The 23,227-nt window shown below is 34.2% G+C and overlaps 1 protein-coding gene and 1 non-coding gene across 2 annotated transcripts in view; both read left to right on the plus strand.

Annotated features, from left to right (window-relative positions):
- The window catches only part of LOC131382991 (uncharacterized), a 162,163-nt gene that overhangs the window by 131,369 nt on the left and 7,567 nt on the right, over positions 1–23,227 (plus strand). Inside the window, exons 2-3 of the mRNA XM_058435842.1 lie at positions 19,145–19,219; positions 22,126–22,196. Of these exons, the coding sequence (XP_058291825.1) occupies positions 19,145–19,219; positions 22,126–22,196 (146 nt within the window). The remainder of the gene's footprint in view (positions 1–19,144; positions 19,220–22,125; positions 22,197–23,227) is intronic.
- LOC116466182 (U7 small nuclear RNA) lies at positions 6,831–6,893 on the plus strand. Its single transcript, XR_004247423.1, has one exon. It is a non-coding gene; the product is annotated as a U7 small nuclear RNA (small nuclear RNA).

Here is a 23,227-nt window from a genome sequence, read left to right on the forward strand (position 1 = left end):
AGGATTTTGATTATGCCCTTTAAATTCAAAGAATTATCATAGTATTCTCACTTCCTTCCCAATTCTTCTTTTCCTCTCCCCCACTTTTTTTGGTGCCCAATTCTTTGCAGGCTTGAGTTCCACTAAATATATCCCCCCAAAATGAAGGTGACAAACATTTGCCAGGAATGAGATGAGATGCTGCTTTACATTATTTTTACATATTTTAGTGAACCCATCTATTTTCATTTTTGTAAAGAAACCAGGAAAAAATAAGAGATTTTCTAAGGCCTTATTCAGGATTAAATTTGCATATTTACATATGATATCTATCTTTTAAAATCTGAAAGAAGTCTCTTTTTCTGGAGACTTCCTTATCCTCCGAACCCTTTTCCCTCATGTTCTGTTACTTGTTTATAAAATAATATCAGCGATCTCAACTTTTCTAGAGGAAAGTGGGCTCAGAAAAATAAGTTTAAAAAGTACAGCAGAATCTCCTCTCGTTAATCCTCAGAATCTGTATGAGTCACAGTAAATTATATTTGATGCTGAAACAAACAACCCAAAATTTCTGTGGCTTGCCAAGTTAAGAATATATTTATCATGGACATTCCAGTCTGATGATTCAGGTGACAGTAAGTTCAGGCAGAGGTGCCAGAACTTCATGCATTAAGCAAAATTGGCACCTCTATTCAGCTAGTGGCTCTTAGGCTTTGAAGTTGTCTATAGATGAGGGACGAGGGAGTGAAGCTGGAAGATCTGAATGTAGCCAACACTATTTCTGCCCACGTTTATCTGGGGACCCAGTTACATGGCCTCATGTAATGGTAAGTGAGCGTGGGCAATATAATCTAGCTAATTGCATAGAGGAAAAGGAAACAAGGCTTGGAGAATAAAAATCATTGTTGCAGCCCTAGCCACCAAAACATGTTTTCCACGAAGCTGATGTTTATACAGGCATGCAGTTCCTACTTGGTGTATGCTACCTGCAACATCATCTTCTCATACTCGAGGAGAAGCACAGGGAAAAGTACATAAACCTCTGAATGAAACGGTGGAAACTATAACTCTAAAACTCTGAGAGAAACACCAACAAGGGGAATAGGGCTGAGCTTAGGTCTCAAGACTACAATTGTGAATTTGACTATAACAGAAACTCTCAAGGACAACAACCAAGTGAAGGATGTATTGTAGATAAAATCATGTTTAGTGGTAGAGATTTTACAGACATACATTCATGTCAAGTGCCAGAACTCTAAGTGGTAGAAACCAGTCTGCTATAATAGATCAAATGAAAACCGTTTAAAAATGAGCATGATTATTAATAGATACGTGTTTGATTAATAGGTCTGTAGGTTACGTATTTGATTAATAGGTCCATACACACACATATGGATGCCCAGGCATACCCCATACTCTACTTCTTTCTCATGCTTTCAAATTCAACTTTCACATGAAAAATTCTTTCTTATATCTTTTCTTTTCCCCTTGACTGCAGTATTTATGATATATGATATACTGGCACCTTTTAATATAAAGGCCATCAGGAACATTTTTGAGAATTATGGATGTAAGCAATGCCACAGAGTGTCCTTTAATTTTTTAAGGTTACAGTGGTGAGCTACTTCAAATAGTCCTGTTTGCTTATATAAATCAAATGAAAACATTGGTAAAAATATACACAATCAGATGATATAGGTTATTAATCCAAATTTTTTAGTGTTCAAAAAGTGATCTACTATTTTTCAGAAGTATTTTATAATTTTAGTACAGCTGGCAGTTAAAACTTACCATTACATTTCCTGACCCAAAGCATTAGATACAAACTCATTTGTTTTATCTATAGACATGAATTTAAACCATTTTCTAGTGACTAGATATTGCTGCTGGAACACATGGAGCTTAACAATAAACTAAGCATTACATAGCCTTTAATAAACTATGATTCTGTTTCATAATTGATGCCACAGATTATCAGAAAATGGTATTAATGTTCTTTCCCAAAATAACATTCATAAAACTTTCCCAAATTGCTTTTTAACTCAAACTTTTTATTTGATGCATTAAAATAATGTTTATTGGAGGGTTTTCTTTTTGGATGAAATTAAGACATTCAGGGTTTTTTTTTTAAACAAAGTAAGCTCACTTATTTAAAACTCACCACAAGCTATAATTTGCACACACTCATACACAAAAAAAGCCTGGACAGCTGCATTGGTGACATAGGTACATCAAAAAGATCTAAATTATCTATGTGACAAAACTTCTGAAAAGTCTTTTTTCTGTGCATCTGTTTTAAACCGTTCTTTTCTATTCCTGCATCATTTCTCAAATGCCACCCATGCTATCTCCATCCCTGCTTTCCTGATCTTCCTTTCCCTGTTCTATTTTTTCTATAGAACTAATCATCTTTTAATAGATAATACAAGTTGCTTATTTGTCATGTGTGTTGCTTATTGTCAATTTCCCATTCTAACTTGCAAATTCCATGGGTAGGCATTTTTGCCTGTCCTGTTCCCTGATGTATTCCAACCATCAGGAACAGTGTTTTCTCCATGTCTATTTCTATATTGAAATATGAATCTAACTACAAGTATTACTTGCTTAACCTTTATGTGTGATTCGTCTTCTTTTTGCTCACAGCAACAACAGCAAAGATCATCCTAACTGTCTCTTTCATTCTGATGGTTAATAGCTCTGATGACTACAGGTTGCCTCCACCAAAGTTAGAACCTGCTGTTTGAGTCTAAGGACCTTGGACCCAGCAGTCCGTTATTCTTTTGCACACCAGAGTTACCACTGAAACTACTTTTCTATGATTCTAAGTGTTTGATCACTAATGCACTTAATTCCAAATTAATTTGAAAAAATCCTTAATTCCTTTTGAAGTCTTCTCAAATCATTTTGGAAACAGGGTCAATATAAGTAAATGCATAAATTTGCTGTTGAATTACACTTTCTTTTTCTACTAAATTTGCGATTTTTGCTAAGGAACCACTTTTCCTTACAAGCAGTATCAAGATTCTTTTATTTCAAAGAACCGTAGCATTGTGCAGATCTCATGTTTTCCTCATCTACCATTCATTTTTATGCAAATGCAAATTAGTCTACTTAAAATAAACACCAGCAGCAGCTTTGTAGAGGATGATATCTTCCTGAAAGCACACAGACATCTCTAGGCAAGCAGGGGGAGGTCTGAGGGCTTTGATTCCCCCCCCGTTTCTATAGCACTATTGTTCTCTACACTTTCCCCACTAAGTGCTGTCTCCCTTAGGTTACTAACAGCTATAGCATTATCTTGCCTTCTGTAGTACAAGTCCTGAAGCAGCTGCTGTTGTACTCTACAGCAGTAATTTCCAATCTTGGAGCATGAAATCTGACAGTATACAGTAGTTGATTAAACTAGCTTTATTTGTTTTTTAAAAACCAGAACAGCATAGTATAGAATATAATAAAATGGAACAGACTATTATGGAACAGAGTAAGATGTATCAGAATACTCAGTAAGGTTAAGTATCACTTCATTAAGTAGTAATTTCTTATCATTTAATATCTATAATATACATGTATTATAGAATCAACAAAGAGAGTGCCATTATTCTAGGTTAGGGATTCTTAACCAAAAACCTATGATATGGGCTTTAGAGTTTTCATAAACCTCTTGAAATTGTATGTATTATTTGTGCTTATGTATGTTTTATATATGGATTTACAGACTATATGTGTATATATGCATATGTGTGCACCTATATATGTATATATAGTGTATATATACATATATTTTATTTCTTTATATATACAGTCACGTGCCGCATAACTGTGTTTCCAGCACCAATGAACCACATATGTGACGGTAGTCCCAAAAGATTAGAATCTTGTATTTATACTATACCTTTTCTATGTTTAGTTATGTTTAAGTACACATATGGCCATTGTGTTTCAATTGCTTACAGTATTCAGTAATGTGCTGTATGGGCATACAGCCTAGAAACAATAGGCTCTACCGTATAGCCTTGGGGTGTAGTAGGCTATTATACCACCTAGGTTGATGTAAGTGCCCTCTATGATGCCCGCACAACCATGAAGTGTCGAATGAGGCATTTCTCAGATCATATCCCTGTCACTAGATGACATATGACTGGAGATTGTTTTTAGGGACAGAATCATAGCTGCCATCAAGCTTTCAAACTGGGCTTGTAACCTCAAAGTTTAGGAACTTCAGTTCTAGGAAAAGGTATTCTCACTAGAGAAGTTCCTGAATCAGGAATTCCAAAGTCAGTTAGCATCTAGTGGAGTTTTCTGCTATTCTTCCATACCAGAGAGGGCCATATTCTGTTGGTTTATTTTTTGAGAATTGTTAATCTTAAATAATAGATGAATTTGACCAGGTTATAAAAATCTCTTCATGTTAAGGTAATTCCTTCCTTGTCACTTAAAATTCACTCAATAAAAGTACTGGTTGGATATTTTTCATGTCCAGGCCATATCTCTGAACTTAAGAGACTTACAGATTAATAATGAATATTTGTTTATAAAGTCCTGGCTCTAGGCATAGTTCTGGTAGATTTCACACGGTTATTTTAGTACTTAACGAAAACCTTGAGGAAAAGGTATTATCATCCTCGTACAAGGAGACAGAAGCTTGGAGAGTTTCTGTTAGAGATAGATACATAAATTCACCAGCTTGGTAAGACACAAAGCTATAATTGGAAGCCGTGTCTTCTAATGTGTTTTCCAGATGCATGTAAAATGAATGGATTTCTAAGGAGGTGAATCCTTTCATTACGTCTGTCATTTTACATTCTGTGTTCAGGTTGTTATTAGTACCATTGGATCAAATACGTCACTAAAAGTGATCTGTTAATTTGTTGTTCAAATTGGTACACATTACAATGTGAAAAGGTGCTCTACTGGTAATTACTATGGTCTCAGGCAAATCAGAATAGATGGTTACCCCAAATGACTCTAAAGAATCATGTTGGTTTTCTTTAGGACTTCGTAGTGGTCTAAGAACAGCAGATTTGTGTTTGCTACATAGTCTGGTTTTATCACATGAACAATTCATTTGTATTGTATTCATCCGTGGATTGATTTGTGTAATTCTACCATAATTTTCCGTTGATCAAATATGTCCTTGTTTCATTATAGATTTCTTAGTTAAAGTTCAGAAATGATAAAAGAATTGAGCTACATATTTAAATGTCTGATTTTCTGATATATAGTCAGCATATCCAGGAATTATTCCAACTTTCAGTATAGATGTTTTAACAGTTATTGAACAAAAGTAATTAAAAATTACGTATAATTTCATCATTGATTTTAAGGATATTATATATCACTATAATAGTAGAAATAATTTTTTGCTTGTAGTAAAAAGATGTAGTCTTGAGTCTTGGCTATATAATTCAGTCTTTGAAACTTTGAACAGTAATTCATGTCTTTAAATATGAGCTTTCTCATTTTTAAAAGGATATACAAGTTTCTGCTGTAACACCTCAGAGGAATACTGTAAATACTAAATAAGATAATATGTGAGTGCTTTGGAAATTGTAAAGAACTTTAAAAAATGTATGTCTGTAGGTATATATATTTACATATATGCATTTTGATGTCTACATTCTCATACACATTAAAGCTTAAATTATTTTGCTTTATAGATTTTAACTAATATTTTAAAACTTAAAATAACTATATATAAACAAAACCTTCTATATCTTTAAAATGATAATTTCAAAACCCCACCAAGGAAAGTAATTTCTAATTTACTTCATGGAGCTGTTTCCTAAAAATGCCCTGAAGATGGCACAATAAGTACATTTTGGTGCAAATATTACTAAAGAAGTTGTAAGAAAAATATATCTGAGGTTAAAACACTAAATTTAAAACAAGCCTTTTGTAAGTTTGTGGAAAAGAAATAGTTTCTGAGCCTTTTAACCAATGCCCATTGTTTCAGTGTTACAGAAGTCATTTGTTTCATTGCAGTTTAAGGAGCACTACAAACAGGTAGCTAGTCAGAAAACTGATATTGTCACATGTTACTGACAAGAGTCAGGTTAGTTCATGTTGTACAGTTTTATCAATAAATTTACCCTTGTATTGTAAAACAGCTGATAAGCTCATCTGTTATCTTCTGCATAATGTACAATCTGTATCTAAATGCCAGTTTTTATTAGGCATTATGGGGATAAGGACTAGCAGAGACAAAAGTTGAAAAATATCTGTTTTATTAAAATATAAAATACAGTAGGCCCTATTCTTAGAAAAAATATTAGACAGTTATAATGATTTCTGTGGGATTGTAATACTTACAAGTTTTAAAAATATACATCTGTATTATAGGCCAACTATATATTTTACAAAGATGAAGTAGAATTCACGAAATGACAGTTAGTAGAAATAAAGGTTCCTTTGGAAATACACGGGTGTGAAAATATTAATGCTGTATCTGAGTATCAGAGGTTACTGTTCTCAGCCATCTCTGTGACTGACTTGTTTCTCTATCACACACATATTAAATACTTATAATATGTATTATGTAGTCTCTACCTATTAAGGATTTAAAATCTAAATATGACCAATTATATATTCATATGCATACACATATAAATGCTACACATAAATTAATGTTATATATATATATTGGTTGTAAATACATGTCCATACACATTCACTTACAGCATGTTAAATAAATTCCTAGGTGAAAAATAGGTTTTATAATTAAATTCATATCTAAATCCTCGAAGGAAAGAGTTTGTGTTTTTATGGGTGTTGGCAAATTGCATCTCACCGGAAGGGACTTCTTTAACTTACCTTTTGAAAACTGAACTTTAGTCCCAACAAAACTGATTTATTAGTGTTATAACTAGTCTATAATTTGTGTAGCAGGTTTTCCGGTCTTCACTAGAAAAACCCATAAGGATACATTAAACAAAATGATTTATTATGGCATTCTTAGAGCACTGAGATACTAGAGGAGCATAAGAAATTTTGACAATTTGGAAGTTAATTACAATTTTTTTTCTGTGTCAATATCTCAAGGCCTCTTGAATTTTTTTCAGGATCAAAAGTTTTATGATTTTTGGCTATTAGTAAATCACGGAAATGTCAATATAGTCTTTTCAATTTAGATGGATTGCTAAAAATTAAAATGATATGAAGTTATAGCATTTGGGACTTCATCAGTTTATAAATTAGGAACTGAGGCCAGGTGCAGTGGCTCATGGCTGTAATCCCAGCACTTTGGGAGGCCGAGGCTGGTGGATCACCTGAGGTCAGGAGTTCGAGGCCAACCTGGCCAACATGGTGAAACCCCATCTCTACTAAAAATACAAAAATTAGCCGGGTGTGGTGGCAGGTGCCTGTAATCCCAGCTACTCGGGAGGCTGAGGAAGGAGAATTGCTGGAACCTGGGAGGCGGAGGTTGCAGTGAGCCGAGATCGCGCCATTGCCCTATAGCTCAGGCCAACAACAGCGAGACTCCGTCTCAAAAATAAAATAAAATAAATAAAGAACTGAAAGTCTTATCATTTGTTTTGAGCTTTTCTTCTTGTTTTTCTTTTTGAATGAAATATCTGCTTATTTAAAATATTTTAGTAGACCTTTTATGTTCAAAATCTTTAGGTAGGGAAAATGGGATTATACATTTAGGAAATTATAGATTGTGATGCTTACAAAAAAGTCATCATAAGTTATCAAAAGAATAATGGATGGTTCAAAAATGTCTAAATGCTTATGAAGTTGATTGTCAATGATGTGTTATTTGGAACCGTATGGGTCAATTTGACAATGTGTACTTAAGGATGTCAGGCGACATGTTGCTGAACTGACTGCACTGCCTCTGTTAAAAATGTTTTAAGAACTGTCCATATATACATTTATCTGTGTGGTCTTTGTTAGTATATTTTTCACTGTTTTTAAAATATTTTTAAAAACAATTTAAAAAATCTTAAAGAAATGAACAAAACAGATGAACACTCTAAACAAGCAAACAACAGAGAGAGAGGAAAAAAAGCTCTTACCTTGCAACATGCTATTTTGAACTTAATCTGACAGAATCGCAGTCAGTCCATTGTTTGAAGATTCTCAAAAGAATTTGAGATCTTATTATTTGATTGAAAGAAAACATGGCTTTCATTCATAATTTTCATATTTCATTGGACTTACTTTATTTTCATTGTAGAGTGGTATTTCATGACCTTGGCAAGGTTATAAAACCATTCTGGTTAGTATACCATCTCTTTCAAAGTAGTCCCAAACAATTATTAAATACATAATAATATATTTAATACTTTCTGAGATCCATAGTTTAGCATCCAGTGTCTCTAAGGACTATTACATGTTAATCCAGGGAAGAAAACGGTATAATCTATATTATGATGAAAAAAATCAATAAATAACTGAATGAACAACATTGATTAATTAATATATAGAAATAATGAAAAGTAGTGAAAATAGCAGAGTGATAATTCGCTGTCATGATATTTCATTGTAATTAATTAGTTGTTCATATTTTCTTAGTTGAAGAGATTTTGAAATTTGACTTTCCATATATTACCTGGGAGATGGCGTTAAATGAAATAAAGCCAACTGTTATTATTCCCAATCAATCAAATCATGTGTATTTGTTGATAGCATGCTTCTGTAAAACAACTTTTTTGGTGGCCACACAAGAACACACATAACCATGTTGTAGGCATTTGAAAAAGGAGCATAGTAAGCTTGAAGGGAGTGTTAAAAAAAGGACGATTTTACCTTCATTTGCTTCACTTAATTGTTGTAAAATTTTAATAAAGAAAGTTGTTATTGTATTTTTAAACTTTTTATATTGGTTTCTTTGTTCTGTCTTATTGGCAGTATAGTTTTACTTATCTTTCTCTATAAAAATAGCAATCTGCAAATAGATATATTTTACAGTGTCTATAGCCACCTATCAATTAGAGAGTATGTCATCTTCTCTTCTAAAAGACTTTAAAATAGAAGTCATTATAATGATTTAGATGTGACAGTGTGTGAGTAGAAGGCTCTATGAATGATCTCTAAACATTTCTTAGGGCTTTAAGATTGTGAGATTTTCTGAATGAAGTTTGGGTATTCCCCAAGCAACCATTAGTCATGGTAAGTTATTCATGTACGTGATCTCCTTATCTTGTCTAAATAATCATTGTTAGCATGTGTGAAGCTTTAGCAACATTCTTGTTATGCTCACTGACAGAATGTAAAGGGACTCTACATTTGGCATGCTTAGGAAATGGCTTCAGGTTTTGGTTGCAGTGATGTCTTTCTTTGTGAAGACTCTAGAACACCTTCGACTTCCTTTAGTAACACTTATTTCTCAGAGAATATTTAAGGACTTCAATGAGACACTCACAAAAGACAGTTCCTACCACAGTGGGTTCATCACCACCACCACCCTACTACTTTAGTGTTTTGGGTGTTTGTTGGCCACTGTGGTGCAGGAGCCCTCACTATGTCTGTGCTCTCTCCACCTCTCCTGCCAGTTGCTCCAACTCACCTTTCAGACTGATGCCAGACAAATCTTCCTCAAACACTGCTCCTATCGTGACCTATGTGAGTGAGGGTTTTCTGGACTTTTTTTTTGGCCCAACCAGTGAAAATTATTTAAGCTATTTTCCTTTTTGTTTTAAGTAAGAAAATGAAGAGTGAAATTCGGCACAGCCAAGTAATCAGCATCCAGCTGTTTCAAGTAGTGTGTAGCCCACCATCTCTTCCTTCTGTTTCATTAAATTCATTAAGTCCATTAAATTCGTCAAGTAGACAATGCTTGGTTTTATTCCCTGATGCCTAATTTTGCGTCATATTGTACTGTGTATGCCACTTAATGTCCTCGTGGAGATAAGTGCAGTATAATTCTTAAACAAGAAATCTCAGGCTTTTGCTCAAGAACTTCAAATGTTTCCCAGTTTTCTACTGTATCAATTCTAAGTTCTGCTGTGTGGTTTACAAGATTCTCTGCTCCATGTATTTATTTCCCATGATTTCTCAAAATGTACTCTCTATCTAATTAGGCCTATTAAGGTTCTCTGAAGCTGTCATAGCCCTTCTCGCCTTTGCTTTCGCTGGAGCCCATCATCTTGCCTCTAATGTACTCTCTTTTCCCCACTCCTATGTCAATCTCACCATTCTGTCCTTGAGAGACTAACTTCCACAACTTTTTTATGAAGCCTACTGTAATTATTCATGGAGCTCCTTCTTTAATAGTAAATATTTCTGTTTCTGTGCTGCAAAAAAAAATCATTCTTAAATCTTGAAACATTTTGTATTGACTCCTTAACTATATTATACATTTTAGGATTTTCATGGGTAGGAATTATGTCTTAAACTTTTTATGTTTCACAAAATCTCAAATATAAGATTGAGGACTCATCTAGTAAGCATTTTGTGGCAGAGATCCCTCTTAATTCTTCTACATATTACAAATTGTTAAATTGCATAGGCTTTAGTTGAGATATATGGCAGAAACCAATGTTTCCTTCTATTTCTCTGCATTCTCTAGCCTTCCATCTTGTTCTGATTAATGAACTATGAACACAAATGACGTCACTTCCAGCAGAAGTAGAAGCCAGCAGGTGTGTCTCCACCGTCACTCTCTTCTCCTGTGACTTGGGAGGCATGTATTCCTGATGGCAGAGTAGCAACATGAAACAGGATTTGTATCAGATTTCAGATGCACAAGAAATACATCTGTGTTGTTTTAAGCCATGGAAACTTTGAAGTCTGTCTCTTGCAGAAGCTAAATTTAATTATCCTCGGGAGTATAAGATTCAAATGGTGGTATACATGTTTTGTGGAACCTTCATGTATATGTATATTTGTTTTATAGAATCTTCACATATATGTATATTTGTTTTATAGAATCTTCAATTTTATGTACATGTTTTATAGAATCTTCAAACATTAATTCAGATATTTGTATTCTCTAGAACTCCAGAGTTCTGCAGCCTCCCTAAGAATCTCTTCAAAGTAAATTAACATTGTTCATATCTACAGCAAACAAAGGCACCTATATAATGGTTTTCTCAGTTATAGCAAATGTTGGCTTTGACTGCATTTTGACATTAAACATTGTTGATGCCATTTCTGAATCTACTGCATAGTTGTAATCTTAGTTGGAAATACTGTTGGTTACTGGTTGGTCAAGGAGATTAACCCTGTAGTTTGAGACTTTATTCAGAGTTCTTCTTTTGGACTTGATAAAATATCTGCCAAGAGAACTTGTCCCATTTTAGGTTGTGCTGAAGCATGACAAGATGTACAGAAATATTCTGAATTCTAAAGGAAGCTCAATATTATGTAATCTCGATTTGTAGTATAATGAAAAAAGTGTGAATGAGAAAATCAAGGAGTAAAGGTGAATTTGATATTCCATAACTTCAGTTTTACTTCTGCTATATATTTCTTTATTAATAGAGCACATGGCCAGCCATTTGATAAGGAGTGATTAAAAAAATCTCAGTTACCGAGAAAAGCTATCCTTTTAAAGTTCTCTCATTTTAAAAAACACAGTTTTAAGTATCAGATTTTTTCTTTCTAAGTTTTAATGTTAACCATGAGCTCATGCTGTCACAGTGGCTTAATAAGAATTATTACTACATATAATGTGAACAAAAACCTTCATGTTTATTTTGATATTCAAAATGCAAAGTTAGACCAAGATAAAATAGTTATCCAGCTAATAAAGATATAGGTATGATAAGAGATACTTAGACAATGAAACCTCTCATATACTATTGGTAAGAATGTATTCTTCCTGGAAAGCAGTTTGAAAATGCATACGAAAATCTCTAAAAATGTATTTTTCCCCCATAATCCTAGTTCTCAAAATCTATGCTAAAAGATAATCACAGATATTATACGTGTGTATATTAATTTTTCATAGTTCTTAAAAAAACTATAAATCACTAAATGCCAAAACGAAGGTCACAATTAAATATACTTTGGTACATTTTGATGATGGCATATTTTGTAGTTGCTAATAAACAATTTTTAAAGATAACGTAAAATATTTAATGGCATGTGAAAATGTTTGCAATATGAAGTTGAAAACCGGGTATCAAACTACATATTCAGTGACTCCAATTTAATAAAATTTATGTAGCTACCTTGAAAAAACGATGAACAGAAATACACAGAAACATTAACATCAATTGATGTTGGTAAGTTTTTTTTTTACTTTATAAATTTATACATATAGAAATGAAGAATACAGACAGACTTATAGAAACCACTAAATTATTAAAATAATCATCTGTTGCCTTGATGAATGGAAATCACCAAATTCTGAGCCAGTCGTATGGAGTGTGTTGTAGGCCTGTCATCTTTCTGTTCATGCAGTTGCTGTTACCTCAGAACAAATGAACAACAATAACAAAACTTTTCATCTTCTCAGACTACCTTACTTCATCTTAGCCACCAAGGACAGTGGAGGTGCCAGCCTCTGTGACAAGCCCTCCCTGCCCTGCTTCAGATTGGGTTGTGTGTTCTTCCTCCTTACTCCCGCTGTGTCCAGCATATTCCCTTACAATGGTAATAAAATGGGATAGATTTGCCTGGCTGGGTTCCCCACTGGATTGTAGCTCTGTAGCTCCTTGAGGTCTGGAATACCTTTTCCATGTTCTTAGCATTATAGCACAATGACAGGCACACAAATGGCAGTCAATAAATGTTTGTAGACTGAACCATGTTTAAATGACTTACAGCAGTGTGTAACGCAGAGTGAAGTGCTGTCTTGAGGCAGATTCCATTAAACTCCTGATTTGATTTTGCTCTGGAAATTTCTGGAATCTAAGTAGTATAAGAGTCCTATATATAAAAAATATACACATTAACTTTTGCTATTCAAAGATGATTTAGATAATTATAAAAACAATACATTAGGGTACTGTTGTTTTATATTTCAGGAATATTTTTCATTGATATATGAGAGTTTCTGGTTAATCTGAATAACTAAATTTAAGCTTTCAAAGCCAGGATGTTAATGGTAGTCTTTAACAAACTGTACTCCCTTTTTAGACTCTGTTATAAAGTATAAAGTGCACTGGTACTAAACTTCCCAACTCAAATCTCAGTGATGTTTCATAAATTTATTTGATAAGGTTATTCATTTATTTGTATGAGAAAGACAGTTGTCATGGTAATAGCTTAAAATGAACTGAAACACAATCCTGGTCACGTTTGCTAAAGCAGGTGAATCTGCTCTATTGCGTTGCACTTTTCTAATTTAAGCATAACTGAAGCAAAATACGAAGAGAATTTAAAATTAACATTTAGGGGTGTTTTCACTATATATATTATATATATATATTATTATTTATATTTATATATATTTTATATATTATATATATATTTTTATATATATTTTATATATATCTATATATATATAGATATATATAAAATAAAGTTTCAAAAATCTCCCGATTTGGAGAGTCTGTTCTATCGGCATACTCGATATTCACATTCCTGAGTTTTCCATAAAATGCAGATTTTATTCAGAGTGATTCAGATCAATGCAACTGGACTTTTGTCTGATTTTCAGAGAATGAGTTAATAAAATGGCTGAGATGTGTCTGGAGAAGAAGGCAAACAGATAAGATTACTTCTGTGTACAAACATGTTATCTTTGATTCCCTTCCCAAGCTATTTGGTTTGTCATAACTTGCCATGATGATAATTAGGTGACAGAATAAATGAATGTGGTTTCACGGAAGAATGGCAGATGCAAAAAATAATAAAAAAGGCAATACCTGAGCTTGAGTAATTTTATTATTGTGCATTCAGAGAGTTTTGAAATCTATGGAATTCCTGCTGGGAAACAAATTTTCCTCACTGAATGGATCATTAAAAAGTCCATTTACTATAACGAAATGCATGTTCTGAATGTGTATACATTTGAATTTGTAGATTTTTTTCCTTTCAAGTATAGATGCTTGAATTTCATTGATATAATTTAAAAAGAGTGAAACAAATTTCTTAATACTAGTTTTATTTTTTTGTAAATGTTGCTATGTTCAAATAGCATTCTGTGTAAGGAAAATAAAATGTAGTTGTCTCTCAAATTGTAAGGTATATCTTATTGTTTACTTGAAAGTTTAGTGCTGTATTTTAAATAAAATATATTCAGCGTCTTAGAATATCAGTCATCTCTGCATTTTAGAGCCAAAACCTCAAAACAAATCAGGCGTATGTGTGTAAAATATGTGCATATTTTTAACTGCTGCATAAAACACAAATATACATAACACTTTTGCATAATCCCAGCCTCTTAACAAATGTTACAGTAAGATACCAATTGGTGAGGTTCAAAAAATTAAGATGTGGATGAAAAATAAAATTCCGCCTCTCAAAAATTGCCTGGAATGCCATTTACATTTTAATTCCAAGAAAACTCAAATATCAATAAGATACTCTTTTTCGATGCTTTACTCATAATGTAAGATATTTGGGTAGTTTTTAGTTTGTTTAAATTTTAGGTTTGGGGGTACATGTGAAGGTTTGTTGCAAAGGTAAACACGTGTCTCGGGGCTTTGTTGTACGTATTATTACATCATCCAGGTATTAAGCCCAGTAAAATCCCAACAAATTCACATATAATCTTATCCATGTGGACAGTAAATATCCAAATAAACAATTAAAATTGAGTACTAAATTTTTATAACTTACCCTGTGTGATATTAAATGAGAAAATATTTAGTTACATTCAGGTAATTGACTCAGTTCCTTGTGTCTGGTATGTAACTGTTAAAACTGAAATACAGATAAAGTAGATTATTTAATTTTTGAATTGCGTAAATGTCCGTGTGTACCAAATGAGGAGAAAAGTCACAAAACCCAGTTCCCAAATCCTCGGTGTTGCCTATGAGATGAAGGTTTTAGTTATGCAACAATAATGATTTCTCTGTACAGTACAATCTTTAAAAATAACTTTCAGAATGCTGATTTTCAAAATTACAAATGAGTGCAATTTAGCTAGTAATTAAAATGAAAATGTTAACAGAGGCTCTGCATTGATGCCTCATTTGCAAGTACAGGCAAATGTTTCGAGGCAGTCTGTCTCCACGCTTAATTCTTACTTGAAAATTGCCCTGAAGATATTCCTTGTCTTACAAAGCGAAGTGAATTGTTTGAAAAAATATTAAAGAGTAATTTTCTATATTATTCTTAAAAAAATCTACAATTATTTGCAGTATCTTAGGGTATAAGTAACAGCATAATAAACCTATTCTGGCAACAGCACCCCCTCATCCCTACCAATTCATGTACTCAGATCTACTTTATATGTCTATTCCAGAAAATTTCAAGATGTAGTAATCACTAGCAGTAATGTTATCCTTTTCAGACAGTAAAAATTTTAACTTTTTTGAATAATTGGAACAAATTACTTCTTTTAGCCAAGTATACATTTTAATGACCATACATTGTTAGCAGATCCGTATATTAGGCGTATTTACTACTATACTTTGATTTACTTTGAGATCAAGCTTTGTTCTATTGTCTAAATTTAATAGGTTCAAGGCATTTTCTTTTGCAAAGAAAATGTATTACTATTTTATGAAGAATGTAACCAATAATTTTTCTAATGTTTCTAGGGAATTTTCTTCTGGCTTAAATAATGTTTCTTAAAATAAAGCAAGTTAAATTAACTTTGCGATATGATTTCTAGTTCTTTTCTCTAGCGCCATTACAAATGACTTTTATTACAGTTCTATATCATTTATAGTATATGATGATACATTAAATTTATAGAAAATGTACTCAAATTGACATCTTTTAAAAAATTTTCACTAAAGGGTGTATTCATACAAGATAGAATATGAATTCCACAATATGACTGGTTTTATATTAAAAAATTATTATTTTTAAAAATGTGTTTTGCATTATTTACATCTGGCAAAATTTAAATATGAAAGAAATACACATCCATGGTTCTTTGGGAAGTGTAGTAAATTTGAGGTCTATGTATGCTTTATTTTAATGTGAACACAGAAGACCATAGAGGTTATTATTTTTTTTCCCTTTGGAGATAAAGCAGTTGGGTAATGGATAGCAAACCACCTGTCTTCTGCTCGGAGAATGTACTCTTGTTGCTCTGGGTTCAGAGAATCCCTCCTGGTACCCATTGCCATGTCCTATATTGTAAGTTAATAAAGTTACAGTCTAATGGTCTTTTTGAGTAAAGTACACTTCTGAGTCTCTTTTTGCCCAAAGGGTCTGCGCTATTAGTAGAGTCATTCCCAGTGCTCCTTTGATATTTTGCTTTTCTGTCCTTTCTTGTGAATGAATTAGTAAGAACAGTGATATTAACTATTCACTTCCAGTGTTGGTTCCATTGCATTAAGTGGCCAAACATAATTAATTCCTGAAATCCAGCCATTTCCTCTGTCACATTTACTGTCTGCAAAAGCAAAACAAAAACCCCATTTTATTAATACAGAAGAATTTTTTATTTGTTTTGGAGGTTTACTCAGTTTCGTCTTTTTCTTTAACATGCTTTTCTTGTGTAATAAACATTTATTCTCACAGCAAAATATTCATTTCAATTATGCTATCAGTTAAATAATTTATTGAATTTGTGTGATCATTTTCCTCCCTCATTTATCTAAATTTGTTAGTGCCTCACGGTTTATGAAGGGTCATAAATAGTTTACTGGATTTATCTTTTCCAATTTTAATTCTTATTTACCCATCTGCTAAAGTGATCCAACTATTATTACTGAGATGATGCTGGGAAATGACAACGAAAGTATAGTTTGATGTACAGTTTTGTACAATATATATTTTCTTATGCTCCTTGTGTTTTTGTTGTTTTGTTTTGCATTTTTTGAGACAGAGTCTTACTCTGTCACCCAGGCTGGAGTGCAGTGGCGTGATCTCGACTCACTGCAACCTCCGCCTCCCAGTTTCAGGTGATCCTACTGCCTCAGCCTCCCGAGTAGCTGGGATTACAGACATGTGCCACCACTCTGGCTAATTTTTGTATTTGCGGTACAGACGGGGTTTCACCATGTTGGCTAGGGTGGTCTTGAACTCCTGACCTCAAGTGATCTGCCTGCCTTGACCTCCCAAAGTGTTGGGATGACAGGCGTCAGCCACTGCATGTGGCCTCTTACATTCCTTTTTAAAAGGCATTGGAAAAATGTGAACATTTTATAGTATCCTGTTGATTTTATGAATGCATCTAACTCTTAAAATTTTTTTTCTTTAAGATATATCTGTAAATGTTAAGTAGTATTCATATTTTATTAACTGGCTATTTTAAAATTGAACTTTCCTCCCATTTGGTACATAACTAGCATTTTTCCACTTTGTTTTCAGAGCCTGTTTCATATTTATATTCCATGCACTCTGTTCCTCTAGGATATGTTCTTCATGTTAGAATGTAGGAATTTGCTAGGGAATATTTATTTATTAATTGTGTCCTATATGTTCAACATTGGAAAGTCACTTGGTGATCATCCATGAAAAGTCCTCTTGTTTTCTTTCCAGCTATTACACATTTTATCTATCTAGTCCCCACTAATACAGATCCATTATATCTTTTCCATATAATTTTCTGTGTTTGCCCCAAGTTATCTTCTCCATTGTAAGATCTCATCTGGATTAATTTTGAAGATTGGTAGAAAGTCCTCTCTGATACGTTTTCCATCTACTCTCATCCTGCTAGGCTCTCAGATGCTTACAGTTCCATTATTATTATTGTGTAAGTTAAACACTGTATTTTGAGTTATTGCTCTCAGTGATCACATAATGAATTATTATCTGAATTTTCTTGCCTTAAAATTTTAAGGGCCACATTATGGAACTGCTGGCCCATATTAAAAATGTGAACTCTGTGTAAAGAACCTTGTATTGGCCAGGCGTGGTGGCTCACGCCTGTAATCCCAGCACTTTGGGAGGCCAAGGCAGGAGGATCACTTGAGGCCAGGAGTTTGAGACCAGGCTGGCTAACATGGTGAAACCCCGTCTCTACTACTTGGGAGGCTGAGGTGGGAGAATCACTTGAACCCAGATGGTGAAGGCTGCAATAATTATGCCACTGCTCTCCAGCCTGAGTGACAGAGCGAGACTCCATCTCAAGACCAACAAACACAAGAACCTTTTATCACTCTTCAACGAGTGTGCGTTACTCAGACTTTGAAATCTTTTTTGTCCTTTCAGGGATAACTCCTACCTCTAGAATAATTTACTTTCTAAATTTGAGTGTGAAAATCTAACAAATAAGATTTGCCTTATTCTCTTTGCTCTTTGTGCCACCAAAACTTGTGAATGTTTCATTTATTACTAATTCTCTACATTTGCAAATTGCACGTTAAAAAAAGTAAGTGAAATCACATTTTTCAAAGGAAATTGTTTAATTTTTATCAATGAACACTTCTTAAAATGAAAAAAGGATGAACTTCCCTTACTTTCATTTCTAAATGTAGTTACATCTTTACAGTAAGAGTTTAGGTATACATTTACAATGAGATAGTTAACAGAAAGCATTAAATATCCTGAATTGTCAGATGGGAGAGCTTTATCCACAAAAACTCCTTGATCTCTTTTGCCTGTGAGCTTTCTCAGCTTTTGTATCTCATATAATACACATTTGTTCTAATTTTATGTTGTCTGGAATCCTTTCATGTGTGTTAGATTTGCCACTTGAGGTAAATGCTAAAGATTTTTAGGATAAAGCTTATGTCACATATTTGTATATTACCTCTATTTCTATATTTTCAAAAAAGTTAATTTGTTAATCAAAAGATCGAACTTGTTAGTTACTAAACAGATTGTCTCTAATTGTTAGACAAAGAATATTTATGTGAGCAATTGACTTTTAGCAATAGCACCATAAAGATAAAGGCATATTAATTTAAACCTTAATTTTTATGGGTAAGGAAAATGATCCATAGAAATTAAATGAACATTGCAAGATGATATAACAAAATTGTTCTTTTAACCTTTTTGAAATGTTCACTTTTTCTAAAATGTGCACTTTTATACACATTATTCATCTATTAGCATCTTCAGTACTGGATCAGTAGAAATAGTATTTTTAAAATTTTACATGAGTGGCTATTAAAGCATACAACCAGGGGTCTTTAAATTATAAAACCTAAACAAGTGATTAATCTCTCCTAACACTAAAACATTTTTAAATTGATTACTACAGTGCTGGTAATGATGTATACCTGGCAGCTGACAGTCAAATCTTATGAGGGATTAACACATAAAGTTTGCATTAAAGGTAAGACGTCTATGTACCTTATAACTGTTTCATCTCAGAAAACAATATAACAACTTCCTTTTTTAACAACCAGTATTTCTTTTTTCACAACCATAAATCTGTGAGCTATTAGCAAACACTGAATTGACATTCCACTGAAAAGATACACACTGAAATTTACAGTGTAAAATACATTTTATGTCCTCTTTATGGAAAACACAAACACACACCTACACATGCACACATACACACACACTCACATGGAACTCTATCAACATAGCATAACTAACTGCAAAGTATGTATCTAACTAAAAACATCGTTATGTGACAATGATTCTCTCCTTGACCAAGCTCTTTTCAGGCTCCTCTGAACTCCTCTCAATTAGGCCCTGACTTTTGGGCTTCTTTGTTTATCTCTGCATTGTCCAGCTTTAGCAAGAATCATGCTGAGTCAATTTATAAAAGCACCCCTCCATCCCCAGTTCTTGGTCTGACTACTCTCTGAATTTTATCACCTGGCCTGTCTTCAGCAAAACTCCTTAGGTCAGCTGAACAAATAATTACCATACCTCCTAGTAATTGTCCATCCACCAGCCCCTGACCCTGCTCCTTTGCTATAAATCCTTTTATCTTATTGTATCCGGAATTAAGCCCAGTGTCTCTCACCTGCCACAATCCCCCATTGTAGTAGCCCATTTTGAATTAAGTCTTCCTTATCATCTTTAACAAGTGTCTTCAGTAATTTTTCTTTAACATAAAAATATATTCCAGCAATTCAGTTTTGACACATTTCCTCTTAGATGTTTATCATTCTGCTTTCTTATTAGCAATTAAATCATAAAATATAGTTATATTCACATTTAATATTTGCACACTTACAACATGTAGTCTTCAAATCAATAGCCCTAACACTTAAAATGTGCTTCAGAATGGCCTTTTCTCCTTAAATAAGTTTTTCTTAGCCCACTGGATAAAAATGCAAGTTATTGTATTGAATAATATAAACCGGTACACATGTCATAAACACTGTATTATATATCTCTGCACAAGACAGAAGAATGCATTTTCCCCCTCAAATAGACATTTAAGTTCTGAGAATAAAACAATACATAGGAAGTAACAGAGGAGGTTGGACCCCCCACTGAACAAGATGGAGCCCCTCACCTGGTCCCCTGTTTGTCCTCTGTCACATCACCTTTTCAGTGAATTCAATACCAAGCCTTAATGCTGCAGTTAGACACTAAGCAATGATCTTTTGTTCATTAACTGTATACTCCTTGATGTTCAGCTCTCATTTACACAATGTCAATATGCTTCTTGCAGTTCTTTTTGCTCTTTCAAACAAACTGTGACCTTTAATTGAAAGGAGAAAATTAGTTGTGATACTGTGGCAGGAGATACCTTCTGGGATTTGAATTTGCCAGAAAAGATAGTAGCTAAGAGTTTGGTGCTGAGACATGTGGGAGTAGAGAAAAAATAAAGTGGAAATAGAAGAAAAGTGACATGTGAAACATATTTATAATAAACAGATTAATATGAAATCTACATAAAGAGAATAGACTAATGATGCCTGAATATAGCATTCATTGTCTTCTATCTCAAATTTTTATTTTCAAGGACTGACAGTAAGCTGCTTGTGTGTAATGATAACTGGCTTTTTTCCTTCCTTTTCTTTCTGAAATCATGCTGTTGGCGGCTAATCAGTCATAATAATAATGTTACAATGTCCTCAGCACTTGTCCTCCTAAAAGCTTAAAGAACACAAAATGTCCTGGTTCACCCATCGGTTTTATTTTTCCCAAACTCCATATCCTTCCATTGCACGGCCTCTGGGCCCAATTAAATGATTTTTAAAAATTAGGTTAGCAAAAAGAAAAAAATGGCCTGTTTTTTGTAGATGCAAAGACTAAATGGTCCCCCTACATTGAAGAGCTGACACAGACAATGATAACAGAAAGATGAAAGAGCAATAGAATCCTTGCATGTGCCCCCCCACCTCCCCTTCCCTCTTACTCTTCGTAGGGACAAAAGAAGGCAGCATTCCTTTTTCCATCATCTGCTGTCACAATACTGACTGGCTTGCCTTGCAAAATTACCTCTAGAATGACACAGAATTTGTACCAAGTGCAGGCAGATGACAAAACTGAAGATCAAATAATATGCAATTGAGAAATGATTTTTAGGTGCTTTTCAAAGCATTAAAGGCTTCTAGGTATTGGCCCCGAATAGTGGTGTTTATTTCATGAATGCATGAAATGGATCTGGCAATTTTTCAATAATATTGACAAACATTACCTCCTCTTTGAAGCCTTCCTCAACTTGCCCAGCCAGAAAAGGTGGTCTAAGGACTGCTCTTATCAGAAGAAAGCTTTAGGCCAATATCTGATCATCTAAAGGATCTTGAAGGATTAAAGTTACTGAATATTTGAAATAAAGGCCATCTGAAAATTCTGAAATATATGATCACTATCTGTTTTATTCCATTTACCTATTGCGACATGACAAACCACCCCAAACTTAGTGACAAAATGTCAATCATTTTATTATGCTTAGACTTTCCGTGGATCAGAAATAAAGGCACATTGCAGGCATGGTTTTCTCGGCTCCATGTCAGGGCCTACCCTGGAAAGCCTTGACTGGCTGGAGGTGACTCACACTTGTGAGTCATCTGCAGGTTTCTCCATCTGCGAGTTGGGTTCTTGGGCTGGGGTGATTGGCAGGCTCAGCGGGGACTGTCATCAGAGCACTCACATGTCCTCTTCCCAGGAGGCGTGGCATTGTCACAGTACAGCTGCTGGCTCCCAGGGCCTGTGTTCTGAGAGGGAACATCCAGATAGTAGAGATTCCAGAAAGCCAGATAGAAACCTTATGCCTCTAAGGATCTTGCCTTGGAAGTCACATAGCATCACTTGTTCTGTTATCTACAGGTCAAAATAGTCACAAGCCTGCTCAACTTCGAAAAGAGGGGACGGAAATGGAACCTCTTCAGGGGAGGAAGGTAAAAGAATTTGGTACCATCTTTTAAGACTACCACATTACACCAATGGCATCTTCTCCACACTTTTAGCACAGCCTCTCTGCAACTAGATGATCTGCAATTTGTTTTCTCTTCTCCCCAAGTGACTATGAGCTCATGCAGGGCAAAAATTATTTATAACCTTAAAAAATTATATTCTAAGAAACTGTGTATTAAAATGAGACACTATAAATATTGAATGAAGTTTACACACACACACACCTAGAGAAAATTAAAATGCTAATAATCAATCTAAAGTCTATGGTTTAATCTCTTACTTAAATACAGTCATTTGCATTTGAGTAACTTGACAGTGATGCAGGGCAGGCGACACCCCCAAATTGGGGTTTAGCCCACCAGGGTTATTGGCTTCACCCAGGAAAGAATTCAAGGGGGGAGACAGTGGTGTTAGACAGCAACTTTTATTGAAGCAGCAGCGTACAGCAGTGGCAAAGGTACTTCTCCTTGTGGAGCAGGGACACCCCATAGACAGTGAACTCAGAGTAGTGGCCGAGAGCCAGTTCTGTAGTCATATTTATACCCACTTTTAACTACATGCAAATTAAGGCGGGATGATGCAGAAATTTCTAGGAAAAGGATGGTAACTTCCAGGTCGTTGGGTCATTGCCATGGAAAGGGGTGGTAACGTCCAGGTGTTGCCATGGCAATGGTAAACTGATGTAGCACACTGGTAGGCATATCTTACGTAATGTTGCTTTTGCCCCAGATGCCCTGGACCTTTTAACTAGTCCTCAGTCTGGTCCAGTTTCCGAGTCCCTGCTCCAGAGTCGAGTACCGCCTCCTACCTCAATGGGCAAGAGTCTAGAAAATTTAATCCTTAAACCTGGTAACTTACATAATTATTTTTCTTTGGATGCATTCTAATTGTTTCAGGGTTTCTAGAGATGGACAACTGAGAAGGTGGCAGTCTTGCCTATTTCTAGCAAAATTTCATTAAATAAATGCTGGCAGACAACAACAAAAAAGCCCTAAAAAGAGTGTTTGTTATTTTG

This window comes from Hylobates moloch, unplaced genomic scaffold (genome assembly GCF_009828535.3).
Source record: "Hylobates moloch isolate HMO894 unplaced genomic scaffold, HMol_V3 SCAFFOLD_3, whole genome shotgun sequence".
Lineage (NCBI taxonomy): Eukaryota > Metazoa > Chordata > Mammalia > Primates > Hylobatidae > Hylobates > Hylobates moloch.